The sequence below is a fragment of the Cherax quadricarinatus genome, chromosome 79 (genome assembly GCF_038502225.1).
Source record: "Cherax quadricarinatus isolate ZL_2023a chromosome 79, ASM3850222v1, whole genome shotgun sequence".
In the NCBI taxonomy this organism is placed as follows: Eukaryota; Metazoa; Arthropoda; class Malacostraca; order Decapoda; family Parastacidae; genus Cherax; species Cherax quadricarinatus.
In genome coordinates, this window is record NC_091370.1 from 3,059,093 (window position 1) to 3,081,173 (window position 22,081).

The 22,081-nt window shown below is 43.0% G+C and overlaps 1 protein-coding gene across 1 annotated transcript in view; it reads right to left on the reverse strand.

Annotated features, from left to right (window-relative positions):
* Positions 1–22,081, reverse strand: part of LOC128702814 (uncharacterized GMC-type oxidoreductase Mb1310-like) — a 167,152-nt gene that overhangs the window by 102,800 nt on the left and 42,271 nt on the right. Inside the window, exon 5 of the mRNA XM_053797240.2 lies at positions 16,726–16,847. Coding sequence (XP_053653215.2) covers positions 16,726–16,847 — 122 coding nt within the window. The remainder of the gene's footprint in view (positions 1–16,725; positions 16,848–22,081) is intronic.

Genomic DNA, 22,081 nt, shown 5'->3' on the forward strand with positions numbered 1-22,081 from the left:
CCAAACACATCATTAACCCACTCTTTTTGAAAATTTGCCTTGTGACCCATGCCTTATGATTAGCTTTCCACATCACACACAATCTGTTCTTCATGACATTGTTTTTTCTTAAACACTCTGGGATTTTCTGAGTGATACATAAGTAAAGGCATCACTTTGAAATCCCGACTAGCATTACCACACAACAAAAGAGTAAGCCTGTCTTTCATAGGCTTGTGCCCTGGCAGTGCCTTTTCCTCATGGGTAATGTAGGTCCTCTTTGGCATTTTCTTCCAAAACAGGCCTGTTTCGTCACAAATGAAAACTTGTTGGGGTTCGAATCCTTCAGCCTTTACAGAGTCCTGGAATTTGTGAACATACTGTTCAGCTGCACATTTGTCAGAACTTACAGCCTCACCATGCCTTACAACACTGTGTATGCCACTATCCTTCTTAAATCTATCAAACCATCCTTTGCTGGCCCTAAATTCACAACTGCAGCACTTGTTGCAGGCATTTTCTTTGCAAATCCTCATGCAACTGCTTTGCCTTCTCACAAATAGTAGACTCCACTACACTGTCACCCACTAATCCCACAATAATAATAACTTTTCCATCTCTTCCATTATCGGTGTCCTTTGTTTAGTTAGAAAAGCTACTCCTTTTGCAACATTAGCGTCATTGATTTGTTCATTTTTTGCCAGGATGGATGTAATTGTTGATTTATTCTTGCTGTACATCCTGGCAAGTTCCATCACCTTCATACCACTCTCAAACTTTTCGATCACTTCACACTTAAATTCCATGGTGTTTCTCACTTTCTTCACCACAGGAACTTTACTAGGAACTTTCTTTGGAGCCATGGTTACTTATTTTACAGTTGCACTGCAAGAAAAACCGCTAAAAACAATGGTAAAGAAGTAAAATGTTTGGATGTATGAGCAGAAGCCTCCTCAGCCACTGAGAGACAAAGCCAAACCAAAGCGCAAGCTGCCCCAGCTGGCGGATGGACGCATCCAAAACTGCCGATAACCGAGCAAACGGCCGATAACCGGGCACTGAAAAATCCACCGATAACCGAGTTGGCCGATAACCAAACCGGCCGATAACCGGGGGTCCACTGTAGTTTGCATAAATGGGGAGAAATCAGAATGGGGGCATGTCACAAGCAGTGCTCCACAGGGATAAGTGGTGGGCCCCTTGTTCACAATTTATGTAAATGACAATGAAGACAACTGGCTGTCTTTAAGTCAGTATGTGACCAGCTGGGGTGTTGTTCTTACATAGGTTTGCATGCAACCAGCAGTAACAGCTTGGTTGATCAGACCATGATCCACCATGAGGCCTGGTCTCAGACAAGGATGTGGGGGTGTTGACTGCCAAAACCCTCTCCAGGTATACTGTAGTTAGATGAGGTTATAAATAGAACATAAGCAAGTTTGCTAATGATGCCAAAATAGACCATCGAATTCATTCTGATGAGAATATTAAAGCACTCCAGGAAGATCTGAATAGACTTGTTATGTCCTCTGAATGAGACTCAATGTAAATAATGTATATTATAAATATACATTATCTTTTGTATAATTTTATATTGCCAGTATTTTCATTAATAGCTGAAATGAAAATATATTGCTTAATATAATTATTTGGCTTAATGTCTGTAGGTAAGATGTTGAACATTAAAATGGACTTTGGAACAATGCTCTTCTCCAGACTGAGGGACTGACCACCTCAAAACTTTAAGGGTGATGGACTGATTACATCGTCTTCAAGTCTCTTCTGCTTCTATCAACTTTTCTGTACTCGACTGAAGAAGCCTACTGTGTAGGCGAAAGGTTTCGAAATAAAGATACCTAACTGTTGCATATGTGTCTTACCTAACAACCTGTCGGTATTTTATACCATTTTAATGTTCAACCTGTCAGACACTGCAACACAGGGGTATCTTGGTACAGACCTTAAATCAACTTCGACAACCTCTACTAGTGAGAACGGCTGGATTTGAGAGGGACCTGACCTCCCAACATCTGCGTTCTACTAGTGACCTACGTCTCACCTCCTGGCGCTATATAAGGTTCCATCCTGTCGCTTCAACTCCATATTGTTTCAGACTTTATTTATTTATTTATTAATTTATTTATTTCCAATTTGAGCACACATACAGAGGTACAAAAAAATACAGATAAGAGCAGTATGCCAAAGCCACTTATACTATGCATAGCATTACGGGCTGGCTTAAAATTAACTTAAGATTAACTAAGCAATGATGAAATCAGTGATAAAACATTAATGTAAACAGATTACTATAAAGCACAAGTGAGTATTACAAAGACAGGTCATATGGTTGCTTGCATTGTTGTACATTCAGTCGTATGGAGTATTCTGTTAGGTAGTGTATTTAAAAAATAATAAAGTTAGATTGGGTTTTAGGTTTAACATTTATGTGATATAATTGTGAGAAACATTTAAGATATACAATTTATAAGGTTCAGTTATTCAGTATTTATTTGGTTTTGGGTGAGTAAGTGATCTTTGAGAAGAGACTTGAATTTATAAACAGGTAGTGTTTCTTTTATATTTACAGGTAATGAATTCCAGATTTTAGGGCCTTTTATTTGCATTGAGTTTTTGCATAGTGTGAGATGGACACGAGGAACATCAAAGAGTGATCTGTGCCTTGTGTTATGGTCATGTGTTCTGTTGAGATTGGCAAGGAGATGTTTGAGGGTAGGGTTAATATCAGAGTTAAGTGTTCTATGTATGTAATAGGTGCAGTAATAAGTATGGATGTTTTGTATGGTGAGTAGGTTTAGTGTATTGAATATTGGTGGAGTGTGCTGCCTGTAGTGAGAATTTGTTATCATTCTAACTGCAGCCTTTTGTTGAGTAATTAGTGGTCTGAGATGGTTAATTGTTGTTGAGCCCCATGCACAAATTCCATAGGTGAGATAGGGGTAAATAAGAGAGTGATATAGGGCCAGGAGGGCTGACTGTGGAACATAGTACCGTATCTTCGATAGTATGCCTACAGTCTTGGAAATTTTCTTAGAAATTTGTTGTATATGTGTATGAAATTTGAGTCTATTATCAAGGTGGATTCCTAAGAATTTTCCCTCTGTTAGTTTTGTGATAGGTGATCCGTTTATCATTATGTTAAGAGGGACATCTGTAGCTCTGTTACCAAACTGAATGAAGTAGGTTTTGTCAATGTTTAGTGTAAGTTTATTAGTCCTCATCCAGGTAGATATTTTCTGTAATTCGGTATTTACAGTATTGGCTAGCGTGACTGGGCTCGGGTGAGAGAAGACGTATGTAGTGTCATCTGCAAATAGTGTGGGTTTGAGTAATTGCGAAGCATTTGGAAGGTCATTTATGTATAGGAGAAAGAGAAGAGGGCCAAGGACACTTCCCTGTGGGACACCAACTGTAATTGGTTGCGCAGAAGAGTTTGCCCCATTTGCGTACACATATTAGCTTCTGTTGCTGAGGTATGACTTGAGGTAGTTGAGGGAGTGCCCTCTTATACCATAGTGTGACAATTTTACGTGGAGCAAGTCATGGTCAACTGTATCAAAAGCTTTACGTAAGTCAATGAAGATCCCCAGTGGGACTTCTTTTTTCTCTATTGCAGTGTATATATGTTCTAGCATGTGTATAATAGCATCATTAGTATTTTTATTAGGCCTGAATCCAAATTGGCAGGGGTTGAGTATGTTTTGGGAGATAAGGTAGGAGTAGATTCGTTTATGAATTAATTTTTCAAAGATTTTTGAGAGAGGGTGTAAGTTGGATATTGGCCTACAGTTATTCAACTCTATTTGGTCTCCTCCTTTGTGGATCGGGGTGACCCTTGCTATTTTGAGTACTGTAGGGAACAATGCTCTTCTCCAGACTGAGGGACTGACCACCTCAAAACTTTAAGGGTGATGGACTGATTACATCGTCTTCAAGTCTCTTCTGCTTCTATCAACTTTTCTGTACTCGACTGAAGAAGCCTACTGTGTAGGCAAAACGTTTCGAAATAAAGATACCTAACTGTTGCATATGTGTCTTACCTAACAGGTAAGATGTTACAGTTACACTTCACTGTGCTCGCTGTGAGAGAGTTTTGACTGGCTGTCCACACTTACAAACTGCATGTTTGTGTCAGGCAGTACCTGCTGGTGTAGCCGTAGTAAGCACTAGCTAGTCACGTGATTACACCTCAGGTTGGAGCTGACTCCCCCACTTCATCCTCTCTGTAGCTGGTTCTCGCTTGAGAAACATGTCTTTCTTGTCTCTCATCTCTCTGGCTGTTTGCTCCTGATTTAGACTCTTTTTGGTAGAATATGATTTCATTGGAGAACTGAAGCATACTTCGTGTATCTCTGTGTAACTCTGTTCACAGAGCATTGTTCAGACAGTGATTTTTGACATTTTGCTAATTTAGGTTCAGAAAAAATATAGGAAAACACTAGGTTGGTAGTAGAGGTTGTGAATGAATGGAACAAACTCCCTAATACTGTCACTGAAGCTAAAACTTTGCTCAGTTGTGTGTGGACCTCACTCAGTTGTGTGTGGACCTCACTCAGTTGTGAGGTGGACCTCACTCAGTTGTGACGTGAACCTCATTTGTGTCTTGGATCTCACTCAGTTGTGATGTGGACCTCGCTCTGTCAAGACATTACTAGTGTGCTTTCCGTTCTTAGCTGCCTGAGATTGTGGTGAGGATTCCCCCGACTAGGAGCAGCAATTAATGGAAGCAAGAAGAGAAATTCAACGACCGAAGAATATTTGATCGGACCAACGAATGGATGCTAGTTGGAACTGAAGGGACGAAGCTGAAAATGAAGGAGGTCCACGAGACTGCTGTGAAAACAAGCAACTCTTTTTCCTTGTTATTAGATTAATGTGAATCGACCAGCCATGATCTTCCAATGAAGAGAGTTCCAACAACGACCATTGTTAACAACACAGTGAAGCCGACCAGTGAAAACATTCCAATGAAGACCACAGAACGTCATGCACACAGCCAGTCGAGAAAAGAACATTGTTTTAGTTGGGGACAGTTAGATAGGGCTTCTTGTCTTAGAGATAGGAAGAGGAGGCAGAGGGTGTTTTCCTGGGCTGGAATGAAGGATATTGTTATCCATCTAGACGACATCATGAGAGGTAATGGAGCAATTCTATTATCTGTCTCAGTGCCTGAGGCAACGATGTTGGCAGACACAGGAGTGAGGACCTGATTAGCACGTATAGGTCATCAATAGACATAATTAGGAAGAAGGGAGGGAACCCTGTGATATGTGGTATTTTGCCAAGGAGAGGAGTTTGAAGTGAATTGTTGTCCAGGATAATTGGTGTGAACAGCTGGTTGGACAAACACTGTAAGGAAAAGGCAGTAATATTTATAGACAACTGTAACCTCTTTTATGGCAGAAATGGCTTATATACCAGAGATGGGGTTCACTTATCTAGGTCTGGGGGTGGGGGCTCTGGCCAGTGCAGTGGAGGGAGTTATTAGAGCTTTAAACTAGAAATAATGGTATGAGTTTTGGGGGGAAAGCAATGAAGTCCCAGTGTAGTAATGCTGTAAGATTTATGGAAACCAGTAATAAGCAAAATGGTGTGGATATTGGAAAGCCAATGGCACTAGGTGACAAGGACAGTGATAGGTATGGTGGAAAAGCAGAAATGAGCAGGAAAGGAAAAGAGAAATGAGCATCTCTAAATTTATATTATACTAATAGTCGTAGTGCTAGAAATAAGATGGATGGGTTGAGATTAGTTGCAAGTGCGGGTAACATTGACGTATTTGCCATAACTGAGAAATAGTTTAAAACAAAAAATAGGGACATGCCTATTGAATGTCTCATGTACTTGTAGAAATTGTTCCATGTAGAGAGAAATATCAGGAAAGGGGGTGGGGTGGCGCTCTATGTCCGAGAGCGCTTGAATTCTTGCATAAACACAGGTATAAAGTCTGAAATAACATATGCAGTATGGATAGAATTTTCAGAGGGGCATGAAAAATTTATTTTAGGCGTGATATACCGTCTCCCAAACTTGGATAGGGACCAAAAGGAGACTACTCTGGGAGGAAATTGTTAAGACCACAAGGCACGATAATGTAGTAATTCTAGGGGACATTAACTTTAGTCAGATTGATTGTAATTTCTTGACTGGGAATTCCCCTCAAGGAAGGTTCCTTGATGTTGATGAGGGGCTCTTGATCTAGGGAATTGGATCTGTGCTCCAATTCCCTGAATTAAGCCTAAATACCTTCCACATCCCCCCCTCCACAGATGCTGTATAATCCTAGGGGTTTAGTGGTTCCCCTTGATCATGATAATTGACTGGGAATTTAGAGTCTAACGGGTTCTTACAAGTAGTTCAGGATTGTTTTTAAAGCAGTTTGTAACGGAACCTGCAAGGGGAAATAACTTGCTTGACTTGGTTCTGGCAAATAAAAAAAACCCTTATTAATAATTTAGAAATTACAGACGAACTTGGTGCAGGCGACCACAAATCAGTTACCTTTAACACTGAATGGAAGTATGATAGTAGGGATAACTCCGTAACACTCTCAGATTTTCGCTTAAACGATTACAGTGGGCTTAAAATTCCCAAAAAAGCTCACAGAGAAGGAAAACGAAGCCTGGGAGAGTTTTGTTGCTGTTGCACAGGACTTTCTGGGTAACAACAAGGCTGACAATTATGTGGAACTTGTTGAGACCTTGGTAAAAAGCTTTGGTCAGATGGACTGTAGGATGTTCCTTAAGGTCCATATCCTTGATGCTCATCTTGACAATTTCAAGGAGAATATGGGAGTATACTCAGAGGAGCAAGGAGAGCGCTTCAGCCAAGATATAATGGACTTTGAACTCAGATATCAGGAATTTTATAATAAAAACATGATGGGAGACAACATTTGGGGGCTTAAATGGGAAAGTGATTTGTTGCTGCTCGCAAATTTAGAAAAACCGCTCGTTCTTAACTTCGTAAATATGTTTCAGAAAGTTTAAAATAAAATATGTGTAAATTTATGTAAATTTTATTTATTTTATTATATGTTTTTCATCCAAAACTAGCAAGAAATATTGAAATTTAACCAGTTTTTTTGTCAAAAATATATCCTGTAGGCCACTAAAGCAAAGTTTAAAAGGAATAATGGGCTTTTTCTATTGTTTTGCAGTAAAAGGAGTTGGAAAATAACACTTACTTGCCAGGAACAAAAATTGTGTTACATAGTGTATAATTTATCACCTGCACTAGGACCTTCAAGGTCTCATTTAGCTGTATACTAACATCACTTAAACTGTAACTATATACTGACATCACGAAAACTATAACTATATACTGACATTACTAAAACTATAACTCACTCAGCTCAAATCCTCGGTATTGCAAGAAAAACATGAGGACGAGTTTCCTCAAGGCATCTGCTGCCTCTGTTAGTGTTAGTGGACCGGTGTGGGTCGCATCCTGGGACAAAACTGACCTAATTTGCGTGAAATGTTCCGAATAACTAGCGGCTTTCTATATAGTAGTATGTCATTGATGTCAGCTAGACCTGTATACCTTGTACGTGTACTTGTAGAAATAAAGATATTTTTTTTTATTTAGTTTTTATCCGAAAATCTAGAACTATATACTAACATCACTAAAACTATTTGTAATGACATCACTAAAACTATATTTTTTAACAATCCCTTTATATATCATAAAAATTTATTTAACCTTTAATTAATATATTAATACATTTACTTCTACAGGTACATGTACAAGGTATACAGTCCTAGCTGACATCAATGACATACTACTATATAGAAAGCCCCTTGTTATGCTGAGCTTTTTTGGGAAAATTAGGTCAGTTTTGTCCCAGGATGCGACCCACACCAGTGGACTAACACTCAGGTACCCATTTTAGTGATGGGTGAACATAGACAACCGGTCTAGGGAAACACGCCCAATGTTTGCACCCTTGCTGGAAATTGAACGCGGACTCTTAACGTGTGAAGCGAGAGCTTTGCGTACCAGGCCACGAGCTACCATGACAATAATAATAATAATAATAATAATAATAATAATAATAATAATAATAATAATAATAATAATAATTATATTCACACCACACATTGCCCTCAGACATGACATCTCCACTGCCTCCACCCTTGCAGCGAGGAGAAGGCTGGAGGCAGTGGAGATGTCATGTCTGAGGGCAATGTGTGGTGTGAATATAATGCAGAGAATTCGTAGTTTGGAAGTTAGGAGGAGGTGCGGGATTACCAAAACTGTTGTCCAGAGGGCTGAGGAAGGGTTGTTGAGGTGGTTCGGACATGTAGAGAGAATGGAGCGAAACAGAGTGACTTCAAGAGTGTATCAGTCTGTAGCGGAAGGAAGGCGGGGTAGGGGTAAGCCTAGGAAAGGTTGGAGGGAGGGGGCAAAGGAGGTTTTGTGTGCGAGGGGCTTGGACTTCCAGCAGGCATGCGTGAGCGTGTTTGATAGGAGTGAATGGAGACAAATGGTTTTTAATACTTGACGTGCTGTTGGAGTGTGAGCAAAGTAACATTTATGAAGGGGTTCAGGGAAACCGGCAGGCCGGACTTGAGTCCTGGAGATGGGAAGTACAGTGCCTGCACTCTGAAGGAGGGGTGTTAATGTTGCAGTTTAAAAACTGTAGTGTAAAACACCCTTCTGGCAAGACAGTGATGGAGCGAATGATGGTGAAAGTTTTTCTTTTTCGGGCCACCCTGCCTTGGTGGGAATCGGCCAGTGTGATAATAAAAATAAAAATAAATAATAATAATAATAATAATAATAATAATAATAATAATAATAATAATAATAATAATAATAATAATAAGGTTGAAGATGAGGTGAATCATAGGACTGATAAGGGGAAAAGGGTGAGCGGTGCACATAAGAGTCTGTGGAGAAAAAAACTTTGTCCGTGGAAGCAAAGAGGGAAATGTATGAGAGTATAGTTATACCAACGCTCTTATATGGGAGTGAAGCATGGGCGATGAATTTTGCAACAAGGAGAAGGCTGGAGGCAGTGAAGATGTCATGTCTGAGGGCAATGTGTGATGTGAATATTCAGCAGAGAATTCGTAGTTTGGATATTAGGAGGAGGTGTGGGATTGCCAAAACTATTATTGAGAGGGCTGAGGAGGGGTTGTTGAGGTGGCTCGGACATGTAGAGAGATGGAACAAAACAGAATGACTTCGAGAGTATATAAATCTGTAGTGGAGGGAAGGCGGGGTAGGGATCAGCTTAGGAAAGGTTGGAGGGAAGGGCTTGGACTTCCAACAAGCATGCATGAGGGTATTTGATAGGAGTGAATGGAGACAAATGGTTTTTAATACTTGACAGGCTGTTGGAGTTACATTTATGAAGGGATCCAGGGAAACCGGCAGGCCGGACTTGAGCCCTGGAGATAGGAAGTACAGTGTCTGCACTCTGAAGGAGGGGTGTTAGTGCTTTATAACTGTAGTGTAAAGCACCCCTCTGGCAAGACAGTGATGGAGTGAATGATGATGAAACTTCTTCTTTTTCGGGTCACCCTGCCTTGGTGGGAATCGGCCGATTGTATTATACATCATCTTGTATTTAAGAAATTAGCAAAGAAAATGGAGTTCGAACAATGAAAAGTTTAATTCTCAGGTGTACCTTAGCGTGGGTGATATTTTTCTCGTTTTCACTTGTTGGGATGATTGTGATAATTTCATATCGATTTTCCCAATTTCTCAGAAAACTTTCTTTTTCTTCCAAATTCCCACATTTTAAAAAATGTTGAAGATAGGCTTCATTTTATCTAATTTGGTCTGGTGCTCTTGTGGCCTCACGTTATGCCGTTCATGTAGTAGCTATCACTCGTGCACTACCACCACTACCTCTTCCTGCCTATATATACCCGTCGTGCTCCACTTCTTGTTAGTGTGACTTTATCAGTGGTCCAAGTTTGACTGAAACGTCGTTGTAAGCTCCTCTCTTCTATGTGCGGATTATTTGTGTATCGTTCCAGTCACGGTATTGTGCCTTTTTTGTTATTTATCGTTCGTGTTTATTATGTAGGAGGTGGTGAACTGTTAATATGATGAAGATGATAATAATAATAATAATAAAACCAATAATAATAATAATAAGAAGAAGAAGAAGAAGAAGAATGATTATTAATAATAATAATAATAGTAGTAGTAGTAGTAGTAATAATAATAATAATAATAATAATAATAATAACGATTACTAGTACTGCTAATAATAATAATAATAACTATATGATACAACTATTACAGACCTAACTGACATCAATGACATACTATATAGAAAGCCCCTGGTTATGCTCCTATAAATATGACTTGCGGTGTTAGCAGCAGCAGTGTTTGCCCGGAGTGAAGAAGACAAAGACATTGTCTCTATTTCATCAACTCGTACAAGCAGCATCCGTCTCTCAACAAGTTCTCTTGATGTCGTGTCTGCCACTCTCAGCATCCAGACACAGGTACAGACAGGATTCAGGCCCTATTTCGCTGAATTTCCTCGGGAAATCTTATCACGGCACCTGAGTCTCCACAGCATCCCAGGCTGTTTCTGAATCACGTGTTCAGCGTCACCTGTATGTCGTTGCTGTTGTTTCAGCTCAGCAAGGCTGTTTCAGCATGTCAGAGGTGAGTTTTTCGGTGTTTTTGCGTCCAGTGTGGCCGAATCCACCTTGTCTCCCACGTGTATGGGTGAGGGAAAGGCGGCAGCTCTCGCCTTACCCACTCTCCCACCATCACCACTCACTCCCTCTCTGCTGTTTTTCTCTGAATTCAGTGTGTATTCCTGGCCAGAACTGTATCCAAGAGCCCGAGGTCACTCGAAGCCATGTGGATCTACAAGCCATGCGGATCTACAAGCCATGTGGATCTACAAGCCATGTGGATCACCAAGCCATGTGAATCTTTGAGCCGTGTGTATCATCAAGCTAGATGTCCAAGCCACTTCTTGTCCATGCATCATCAAACCAGTTGTCCCTTCCACATGCTGTTGTCTGCTGCAATTGTCACCCCACAACGTCATTATGCTACCCTACTTCACCGAGGACGTTGCCTGATGTCACTGCATGACGCCACCCAAGGCGTCACCATGCTCCCTGACGTCACCCAGAACGTCTGCACAACATCATCTCGCGACGTCATCAAGACATTGCCTGACATCACCCAGGACTTTTGCTCGACGTCACCGTGCGACGTCTCCCCGGGACGTTGCCCAACGTCACATTGCGACGTCACCTGACAACAGCTGCCCGACGTCATTCCAGGAGTCACCTCGCGACGTCATCCAGGACGTTACCTGGCGTCACCCAGGACATCTGCCCGACATTACCTCGTGATGTCATCCAGGATGTTTCCTGACGCCACACAGGACGTCATCTTGCGACGTCACCCCAAGACGTAACCCAGCATGATGTCACCTCGTGATGTCACATAATGACATCACTTCACAAAGTCACGCCTAACAATATCCCATGATGTCACATTGACAGTGTTAATCTACAGTGTCATAGTGAGCAATTTAAGTGATTTCAGTAATGTCTGGAATGACTGAGAGAAGAAATATTAGAAGTGTTCAGTATTGTATGTCTCATGTTAATTTCTCTCGGTCAGTATTTCATTACCAGTATTCTCACATCTTCGTGAATGCTTTAGTATCGATTTTTTGGCACAGAAAAGCATCATTTGCTAGTGCAAGCCATGTACTATTCTGTTGAAGTGGGCTGTGCCCAGATCAATGTGTAGACCACAGTGTGGACTGAGCCAAGATCATTGTAACATCCTCGTGTCACGTGTCATCCCGATGTGGCCGTTTGTAAACTGACACTAGTTAGTCCAGGCATCAGATACGTGAGTCATCTGAACACCCTGTATAGAGAGTACCTAATTATGCTTGCCACTCTTGTAGACATCACGTCAGACTCGTCCTTGCTATGTCACCCACATGTAGCCAGTGAGCCTACATGCCTAATTCCCATAGTTTCCACCAGAGGTCAGGCCTCTAAGTGGGCATGCCAGCCTGCCCACCCCTGCCTCTGCCTCACTCTCTCAGCGGCCTTCACTCACACAACAGGTCTAGTCCTCTCTCCCTCGTGGGCATGGCCTTCCCAGGCCATGGGCACTTAACACACTGCCTGTGTACCCCACTGTCTCGCAAATAAAGTAAGAAGCCTCCGAAGCCTTATCATTGAACCCCGCTCTGCAGAATCACCAAAAAAACGTAAAAAACATTGGTGGACAGCCGTGGTCGCAGCAAGTGTATTTGCCCGGGGAGAGGAAGGCAGAGGGATGAAGTCATCTTCACTTCATCACCCCATACAAGAAGCATCCGTCTCTCAACGAGTTATCCTGATGTCGTGTCTGCATGTTTCAGTATCCAAACACAGGTACAAGCAGGATTTGACCGAAATTTACCGAATTTCTTCGAGACGCTGTGGAGACGCTGGGACGCTGTGACTCCACGCCACAGCGTCCCACCCTGTTTCTCAAGTCACGTGTTCAGTGTCACTTGTATGTTCTGCGTTATTGTTCAACTTAACACAGCTGTTTCAGCAAGTCAGAGGTGAGTTTGTGGTGATTCCTGTGTTCAGTGTGAGTATCTCGCCATGTTGTGGGTGGGGGAGGAGGAAGTGGCCGTTCCTCGCCTTGCCCACGCTCGCCCTACTCACACCTCACCAGCCTACCACCACACTCGACTGAGAGAAGAAATATTAGAAGTGTTCAGTATTGTATGTCTCATGTTAATTTCTCTCGGTCAGTATTTCATTACCAGTATTCTCACATCTTCGTGAATGCTTTAGTATCGATTTTTTGGCACAGAAAAGCATCATTTGCTAGTGCAAGCCATGTACTATTCTGTTGAAGTGGGCTGTGCCCAGATCAATGTGTAGACCACAGTGTGGACTGAGCCAAGATCATTGTAACATCCTCGTGTCACGTGTCATCCCGATGTGGCCGTTTGTAAACTGACACTAGTTAGTCCAGGCATCAGATACGTGAGTCATCTGAACACCCTGTATAGAGAGTACCTAATTATGCTTGCCACTCTTGTAGACATCACGTCAGACTCGTCCTTGCTATGTCACCCACATGTAGCCAGTGAGCCTACATGCCTAATTCCCATAGTTTCCACCAGAGGTCAGGCCTCTAAGTGGGCATGCCAGCCTGCCCACCCCTGCCTCTGCCTCACTCTCTCAGCGGCCTTCACTCACACAACAGGTCTAGTCCTCTCTCCCTCGTGGGCATGGCCTTCCCAGGCCATGGGCACTTAACACACTGCCTGTGTACCCCACTGTCTCGCAAATAAAGTAAGAAGCCTCCGAAGCCTTATCATTGAACCCCGCTCTGCAGAATCACCAAAAAAACGTAAAAAACATTGGTGGACAGCCGTGGTCGCAGCAAGTGTATTTGCCCGGGGAGAGGAAGGTAGAGGGATGAAGTCATCTTCACTTCATCACCCCATACAAGAAGCATCCGTCTCTCAACGAGTTATCCTGATGTCGTGTCTGCATGTTTCAGTATCCAAACACAGGTACAAGCAGGATTTGACCGAAATTTACCGAATTTCTTCGAGACGCTGTGGAGACGATGGGACGCTGTGACTCCACGCCACAGCATCCCACCCTGTTTCTCAAGTCACGTGTTCAGTGTCACTTGTATGTTCTGCGTTATTGTTCAACTTAACACAGCTATTTCAGCAAGTCAGAGGTGAGTTTGTGGTGATTCCTGTGTTCAGTGTGAGTATCTCGCCATGTTGTGGGTGGGGGAGGAGGAAGTGGCCGTTCCTCGCCTTGCCCACGCTCGCCCTACTCACACCTCACCAGCCTACCACCACACTCCACCACTATGTACTCACTCCCTCTGCTGTGTTTTCTGCTGTTTTCCATGTGAATTCATTGCCAGAGCTGTGTATCCGAGTGCCCAAGGCCACTCGAAGCTACGTGGATCACCATGTCATGTGGATCAGCATGCCACGTGGATCACCAAGCCATGTAGATCAGCAAGCCAAGTGGCTTGCTCCACGTGGAGTGTCGACGATATCACGTGGATCCACAAGCCATGTGAGTTACCAAGCCAGATGTCCCAGGCCACATGCTGTGGTCTGCTGCCCACATCACATTGACGTCACCGACGATGCTGCCCGACTTCATGACGTCACGATGTCTGCCTGACGCCACCTCGAGACGTCTGTGGACGTCACCATACTGCTGATGTCACCTCGCGACGTCACGCTTGACATCACATGATATCACATCGAGTGTTCTAGTAATTATTTCAGTATTGTCGAGAAGATTGAGAGAAGATATATGTTATGTGTTAATCAATTCCTCTCAGTCAGTGTTCTCACATGTTTGTGTATAGCTTAGTGTCAATTTTTGCACAGAAAAGCATCATTTGCTAGTAAGCCCTGTAGTACCGCATATGCAGTGCGGGTGTGGGCAGTTTTCGTGGTATCCTGTGTGGTCTTGAGCCCAGACCACTGTGTAGCACCACTGTGTTACTTGTCACCTGGTGTGACCTGCGTTTGACAGCTGATATTAGTCAGCCCGAGCATCTAAGCCTCTTGTACAGAAAGCTCTTATTGTTCTCCGCTCGTGATGCCCTGCAGAATCGTACCTGCTACGATTCCCATCGAGATATGTTTCACTTCACCTCCAGACTGTCAGAGTGCAGTTATATGTAGAGAAACAAGTCTGGGGACGCTTAGAATAACCTCTGCTATAACTCCAACTGCCGAGAGAATGACAGTCGTCAAGCCAGAGTTAAGCCCTGTCGTCAGCCGCTGTGTCAGCCTCGTGTCACAAGCTTCAGTGAGCAGCCTGCACAAAGATGATGTCACTGTGACTCCTAGCCCGCTCACTCCAGTATGGTGTATGATGTTACGACTCCCAGATGTTTCGCCGAGTCGTCTCTGTCACGACTCACTCCACGCTCGCCGGCAGTGACAGCCCCAGCGACAGTACCAGTCGAGAAATGTCCTCCTGAGTTGCTTGTCAGAAGAAGTCCTGCCCAGTTGCCGAGTACTGCCGATGCCTCACTCAAGGGCACCAGCAGGCTGTGCCCCAGGTTGAGTGAAACCCTGCAGCAACTCCTACGATGACTGCTTCACCGTTCCACTGGAGGCCATGCCCTGTTACGTCACAGCTCAGCCACAGCGATGTCTACTGTGTTGTAGTATCTGTCCAGACGTAGGAAGGCGTGCAATGATGCCCATCTATACTCATTGCCTATGACCATGATATTTAGCACACCCCACCTGTTTTTTTCTTCCCTCCCTGTAGGAATTTTTTTTTCCATGTCCATGTATGTATATATGTATATGTTTTTATTTTGTGTTCTGTGCCCTGTTCCATCCAGAGAGAGACCTAGTTTTCTTTTACAGCCAGTTATGGTCAGGATCGACCATGTGGTAGGTGGCCAAGCAAAATGTAACCAGTGAGCCTACATGCCTAATTCCCATAGTTTCCACCAGAGGCCAGGCCTCTAAGTGGGCATGCCAGCCTGCCCACCCCTGCCTCTGCCTCACTCTTTCAGTGGCCTTCACTTAGACAACAGGTCTAGTCCTCTCTCCTTCGCGGGCATGGCCCTTTCAGGCCATAGGTACTTAACACACTGCCTGTGTACCCCACTATCTCGCAAATAAAGTAAGAAGCGTCCGAAGCCTTATCATTGAACCCCGCTCTGCAAGAACGACCAATAATCCCGTAAACACGCACATGCCTAAGTCATCCCTGCTACGACTCCCATTACACCTGAGTCATCCATGCTACAACTCACTCTATCTGGCACCACTAAGCTGTGCACAGTTCCTAGCAATAACTGCCCTTGCAACCGTGCCAGTTGAGAAGTGTCCTCCTGAGTCTTACACCAGAAGAAGTCTTGCCAAGATGCCGAGTTCTGCCGGTGCCTCACTCGAGGGCACCAGCAGGTTGTGCCCCAAGTTGGGTGAACCCTGCAGTGACTACTCCATGATGAGAGCGTACCCTGATACGTCATAGCTCAACCACAGTGATGTCACCTGATGTGCTGCAGTATCTGTCAAGACCCATAGCATAGTTTGTTGGTGTTCTTGAATACAGATGGTGTGTTCAACAGTGTACCCTTGGAGCCAGCCAGGGGCCCCCAGCCCGCGAGTGAGAGAGAAGACCTGTTGTCTCTAGGTTGACCGCAGGGAGAATGAGAGAGATGCAGGGAGTTGAAGGGTGAGCTGAGGGTAGGCCTATTCCCGTTAGATGGCAGCACAAGCGTGACACGAAATACAAAGTGGCCTGACGCGAAATATAAACCCCAACAGGATATACAATGCAGAACATTTCTGGCAACTTAGGTTAATGTTGTCTCCCAGGATGTGACCCACACCGGTGTCTAACACCCAGGTACCTACTTGCTTCTAGGTGTACAGTGACAACTGGTGCGAGGAAACATGACCAACGTTTCGCCCGTGCCGGGCTCGATCCCTAAACTTCAATGTGTGAGCTGAGTGCGCTACCTTATTAATCTATGCTTGTTGACTATGCCCTCCACATACACTTTAACATCAACACTATTCCCGTTTCGAAATCAAGTTCTGCACACACAAGTAGGTAAGGATGATGAGTTCACTTCTGTGATCTGATGATAAGCTTACCTAAATGACATCCACCCTAAAAATCACCAGAATGTCATAACAACGAGCTCAGCTTAGTGACGTGCGTTGAGCTAACCTGAGTGTCTTGATGAACTCACCTGAGTGACTTGTGCGTTGAGCACAACGTCTAGGTTGGGTCTGAAGACTGAAGGTTTGATGTAGGCCTCAGCCGTGGACCATCGTATGCCGTTTCTCGTTGTCAGTTCTACCTCAAAGAATCCTGCAAAACAGGATGCAGTTAATATGATAGTTGTAGAAGTAATGAAAGTAATCCTACTTTGTTTTTGGCTTCCAGTTAAGCTACATTCCACCCAGGAAATCCTTCAACTTACTTTTTAATCCTTGTCCTTCTTCCTCCCTTAAATGGAGGACCTCGATGCCGGTGAAAAGTTCTTGTCCAAGGAATTGGATTTATCTTCTCTCGCGAATAAAACCCGAATACTTTCCATTCCCCAGTCGCTGTATAACTCCTACGGTTTAGCGCTTCTCATGAATATAATAATAATAATTACTCTCCCCTTGCCTACCCTTCATCACAACGTCTTCAGGTACCCTCTAACCACACTCCAACACTTCCTACAACCAAGTGAACTAACGACACACCCTCGCTCCTGTCTCCTCTTAAACCATTTAATACCAGAGATCAAACAGTCCAATGGTAAATAGACACAAGTACAGTTTAATGGAATTTCTATTTAAACACTTTAAAAAACCACTTCTTGGGAGACGTCTTCAGCAGAGGCTCTATGTAACTATCTCTGTGTATCATCGTGTCGAACCCACACTATTACTTATGCATTTCCTTGCCTATTTCACATTGGAAGGAAGCGCTCCCATGAGTTCAAGCTCCAGATCTCTCAACCCTCACCTAAGGATTAACACTCTTCTTCTTCCCCCGCAACAAAAAGATAAAAGATGAGCCGAAGAGAGAGACACGAAGGAAGAATTGTGTGGAACATTAAAATATTGCTAACAATCGCATGCAGGTAAATTATAAAAATATCTATACCCATAGTATGAAAATAGCCGTTGTACGAAATTAATAAGAATAATCACAAATGTGATTTTTCCAAGGATATGAGATAATAAGGAGATAGAATAGAGTGTGGGAAGGGGGAGCAACACTGATTAAAGATATGAAAATTTGAAGATATAGCCAGTCTCTTAAAAGAGACTTCAGACTTCAAATGAGGGACATTACAGACAAGAACTTAAGTGATAATTGCAGCAATTTAAATTCTCCGTCGATCACAAGAGAAGTTAAACAGGAATATTTACTCCTTAAAACAACACAAGAAACAGACGGAACAAAGGCTAAAACACAAAACCCGACATAAAGTCATAGCTACTATTCACGGAAAATTTTAAATAAACGGAAACTGACAGGGAGACCCAGAGTTACGGACCCAAATAATGTAGAAAAAAAATGCTACTGAGAAAATAATTAGAAACTTAACGAAGCAGCAGGTATAAGGACAACACAAAGAGAGAACGAACCAGTAAGATTAACTTTGGTGGAAGAAGAAAAAAAAATTCATGGAAGCAGTTGGAGGAACATAACCACAGGGCACTAATTTTTTCACTTTCTGGTTTACATGGATGAAAGTGAGATTAGAGACAAAAGAACAAAAAATAAAAGATTATAGGAGAGTAGATAGAAATACAGGGAAGAGCTCTTAAATCTAAATAAAGCAAGTAATAAAGAAAGAGGCAAGACATTACAAGTGGTGATGGAGAACACAAAAACCACCAGAGATTTACCATTCTGATTAAAATAATGAATTTTTAGCAAAAATTTTTAAATTTAGTGGTAAACAGGAAATTGTCCGAAAAATCACAAATTAGCATTATTTTCGAATAGAAGTATGATAATGTAGATATTTTAGCTGAAAACTGTATTTAAAACAATGTAAATTTCAAATTTTGATAGTTACAAATAAGACAACAAAAATTACAAAAATGTATCAAGATTCTTAATAACATTAAAAGGGAGAACATGAAGACATAAATGTTAGTTGAGTGTAGGTTGTTAGTTGAGTGTAGGTTGTTAGTTGAGTGTAGGTTGTTAGTTGAGTGTAGGTTGTTAGTTGAGTGTAGGTTGTTAGTTGAGTGTAGGTTGTTAGTTGAGTGTAGGTTGTTAGTTGAGTGTAGGTTGTTAGTTGAGTGTAGGTTGTTAATTGAGTGTAGGTTGTTAGTTGAGTGTAGGTTGTTAGTTGAGTGTAGGTTGTTAGTTGAGTGTAGGTTGTTAATTGAGTGTAGTTGTTGTTAGTTGAGTGTAGGTTGTTAGTTGAGTGTAGGTTGTTAGTTGAGTGTAGGTTGTTAATTGAGTGTAGGTTGTTAGTTGAGTGTAGGTTGTTAGTTGAGTGTAGGTTGTTAGTTGAGTGTAGGTTGTTAGTTGAGTGTAGGTTGTTAGTTGAGTGTAGGTTGTTAATTGAGTGTAGGTTGTTAGTTGAGTGTAGGTTGTTAGTTGAGTGTAGGTTGTTAGTTGAGTGTAGGTTGTTAGTTGAGTGTAGGTTGCTAGTTGAGTGTAGGTTGTTAGATGAGTGTAGGTTGTTAGTTGAGTGTAGGTTGTTAGTTGAGTAATTGAGTGTAGGTTGCTAGTTGAGTGTAGGTTGCTAGTTGAGTGTAGGTTGTTAGATGAGTGTAGGTTGTTAGTTGAGTGTAGGTTGTTAATTGAGTGTAGGTTGTTAGTTGAGTGTAGGTTGCTAGTTGAGTGTAGGTTGTTAGATGAGTGTAGGTTGTTAGTTGAGTGTAGGTTGTTAGTTGAGTGTAGGTTGTTAGTTGAGTGTAGGTTGTTAGGACGACCTTCAACATCACCATTATAAAACACTGACGTTGAGTGTAGGTTGTTGACGTCATAAACACTGAGACTGTAGGTTGTTAGGACGACCTTCAACATCACCGTTATAAAACACTGACGTTGAGTGTAGGTTGTTAGGACGACCTTCAACATCACCGTTATAAAACACTGACGTTGAGTGTAGGTTGTTAGGACGACCTTCAACATCACCGTTATAAAACACTGACGTTGAGTGTAGGTTGTTAGGACGACCTTCAACATCACCGTTATAAAACACTGACGTTGAGTGTAGGTTGTTAGGACGACCTTCAACATCACCGTTATAAAACACTGACGTTGAGTGTAGGTTGTTAGGACGACCTTCAACATCACCGTTATAAAACACTGACGTTGAGTGTAGGTTGTTAGGACGACCTTCAACATCACCGTTATAAAACACTGACGTTGAGTGTAGGTTGTTAGGACGACCTTCAACATCACCGTCATAAAACACTGACGTTGAGTGTAGGTTGTTAGGACGACCTTCAACATCACCGTTATAAAACACTGACGTTGAGTGTAGGTTGTTAGGACGACCTTCAACATCACCGTTATAAAACACTGACGTTGAGTGTAGGTTGTTAGGACGACCTTCAACATCACCGTCATAAAACACTGACGTTGAGTGTAGGTTGTTAGGACGACCTTCAACATCACCGTTATAAAACACTGACGTTGAGTGTAGGTTGTTAGGACGACCTTCAACATCACCGTTATAAAACACTGACGTCTTTACAAGACAACTGACAAGTTAACTTAACTAAACACTGAAGCCTGGACACAACACGAGAATTTTAAGTCTTTTCTCTCTCTCTGTCTCTGTCTGTCTGTCTGTCTGTCTGCCTCTCTGTCTGTCTGTCTGTCTGTCTGTCTGTCTGTCTGTCTGTCTATCTGTCTCTGTCTGTCTGTCTATCTGTCTGTCTGTCTGTCTCTCTCTCTCTCTCTCTCTCTCTCTCTCTCTCTCTCTCTCTCTCTCTCTCTCTCTCTCTCTCTCTCTCACTCTCTCTCTCTCTCTCTCTCTCTCTCTCTCTCTCTCTCTCTCTCTCTCTCTCTCTCTCTCTCTCTCTCTCTCTCTCGCTCTCTCTCTCTCTCTCTCTCTCACTCTCTCTCTCTCTCTCTGCATCATACACACACACACACACACACACACCGCCATGTCCCCCACCCTCACAGCCCCTCCCCCAGAACACAGTCTTGGAGAGGAAACTGAAGGTATGGTACACCAACGCTAATGGAATTACGAATAAGTGGGAGGAGTGGCACGAAAGAGTCAAAGAGGCATCACTGGACATCATAGCTCTCACAGATGCCATCTTTCCAACAGGATATCAGATCCTGAGAAAAGACGGAGGGAACTGAGGGGGTAGAGGAGTGGCACTGCTCATCAAAAACCGATGGGATTTTGATGAGCTGGAGAGAGGAAACAGAGGAGAAGCAAGAGACTACATAATAGGAACACTTCAGTCTGGAGGTCCCAAGGTGGTAAATGCAGTGATATATAACCCAAAACAGAACAGTAGGAGGCCAAGGTATGATGAGAGTATAAGAGCGATGGTTGACATACTAGCTGAGGTGGCCAGAAGGGCTCATGCGAGCAGGACAAAGCTACTGATCATGGGTTACTTCAACCACAAGGAAATCGACTGGGAGAACCTGAAGCCACATGGGGGCCACGAAACGTGGAGAGCTAAGATGATGGAGGTGGTACTGGAAAACCTCATGTACCAGCATGTAAGGGACACTGTCAGAGAGAGAGGAGAGAATGAACCATCAAGACTGGACCTAGTATTCACCTTGAGTAGTGCAGACATTGAGGACATCACATATGAGAGCCCCCTCGGGGCCAGTGACAATGTGAGCCTGAGCTTTGAATGCATAGTAGAGTTACAAGTGGAGAGGGAAGCAGGACGAGTGAAGCCAAACTACAAGAGAGGGGACAACACAGGCATGAAGAATTTCCTACAAGGAGTTCAGTGGGACAGAGAACTGGCAGGGAAGTAAGTAAACGAGATGATGAGATATGTGACAACAATATGATGGAAGCTGAGAAGTTTGTACCCAAGGGAAACAGAAATAACGAGAAAGCCAGGATGAGCCCTTGGTTTACCCAAGTGTGCTAGAGAGTGGAAGACGTATTGAAGGCAAAGGACCCAGGAGAACCAGGCGAGAAGTCGTAGAGCCTGAAATGAATATGCACAGGTAAGAAGTGAGGCCCAACGACAGTATGAAAATAATATAGCAGCGAAAGTGAGATCTGACCCGAAGCTCTTATACAGCCACATCAGGAGGGAAACAACAGTCAAGGACTAGGTAATCAGGCTAAGGAAGGAAGGAGGAGAGATCACAAAAAGGGACTGCGATGTTTGTGAGAAACTCAACATGAGATTCAAAGAAGTGTTTACAAAGGAGACAGAAGGGACTCCAGAAAGACGGAGGGTTGGGGTACACCACCAAGTGTTGGACACAGTACATAGAACTGAGGAAGAAGTGAAGAGGCTGCTGAGTGAATTAGATACCCCAAAGGCGATGGGGCGGATAGCATCTCTCCATGGGTCTTGAGAGAGGGAGCAGAGGCGCTTTGTGTACCCCTAACAACAATATTCAACACGTCTATC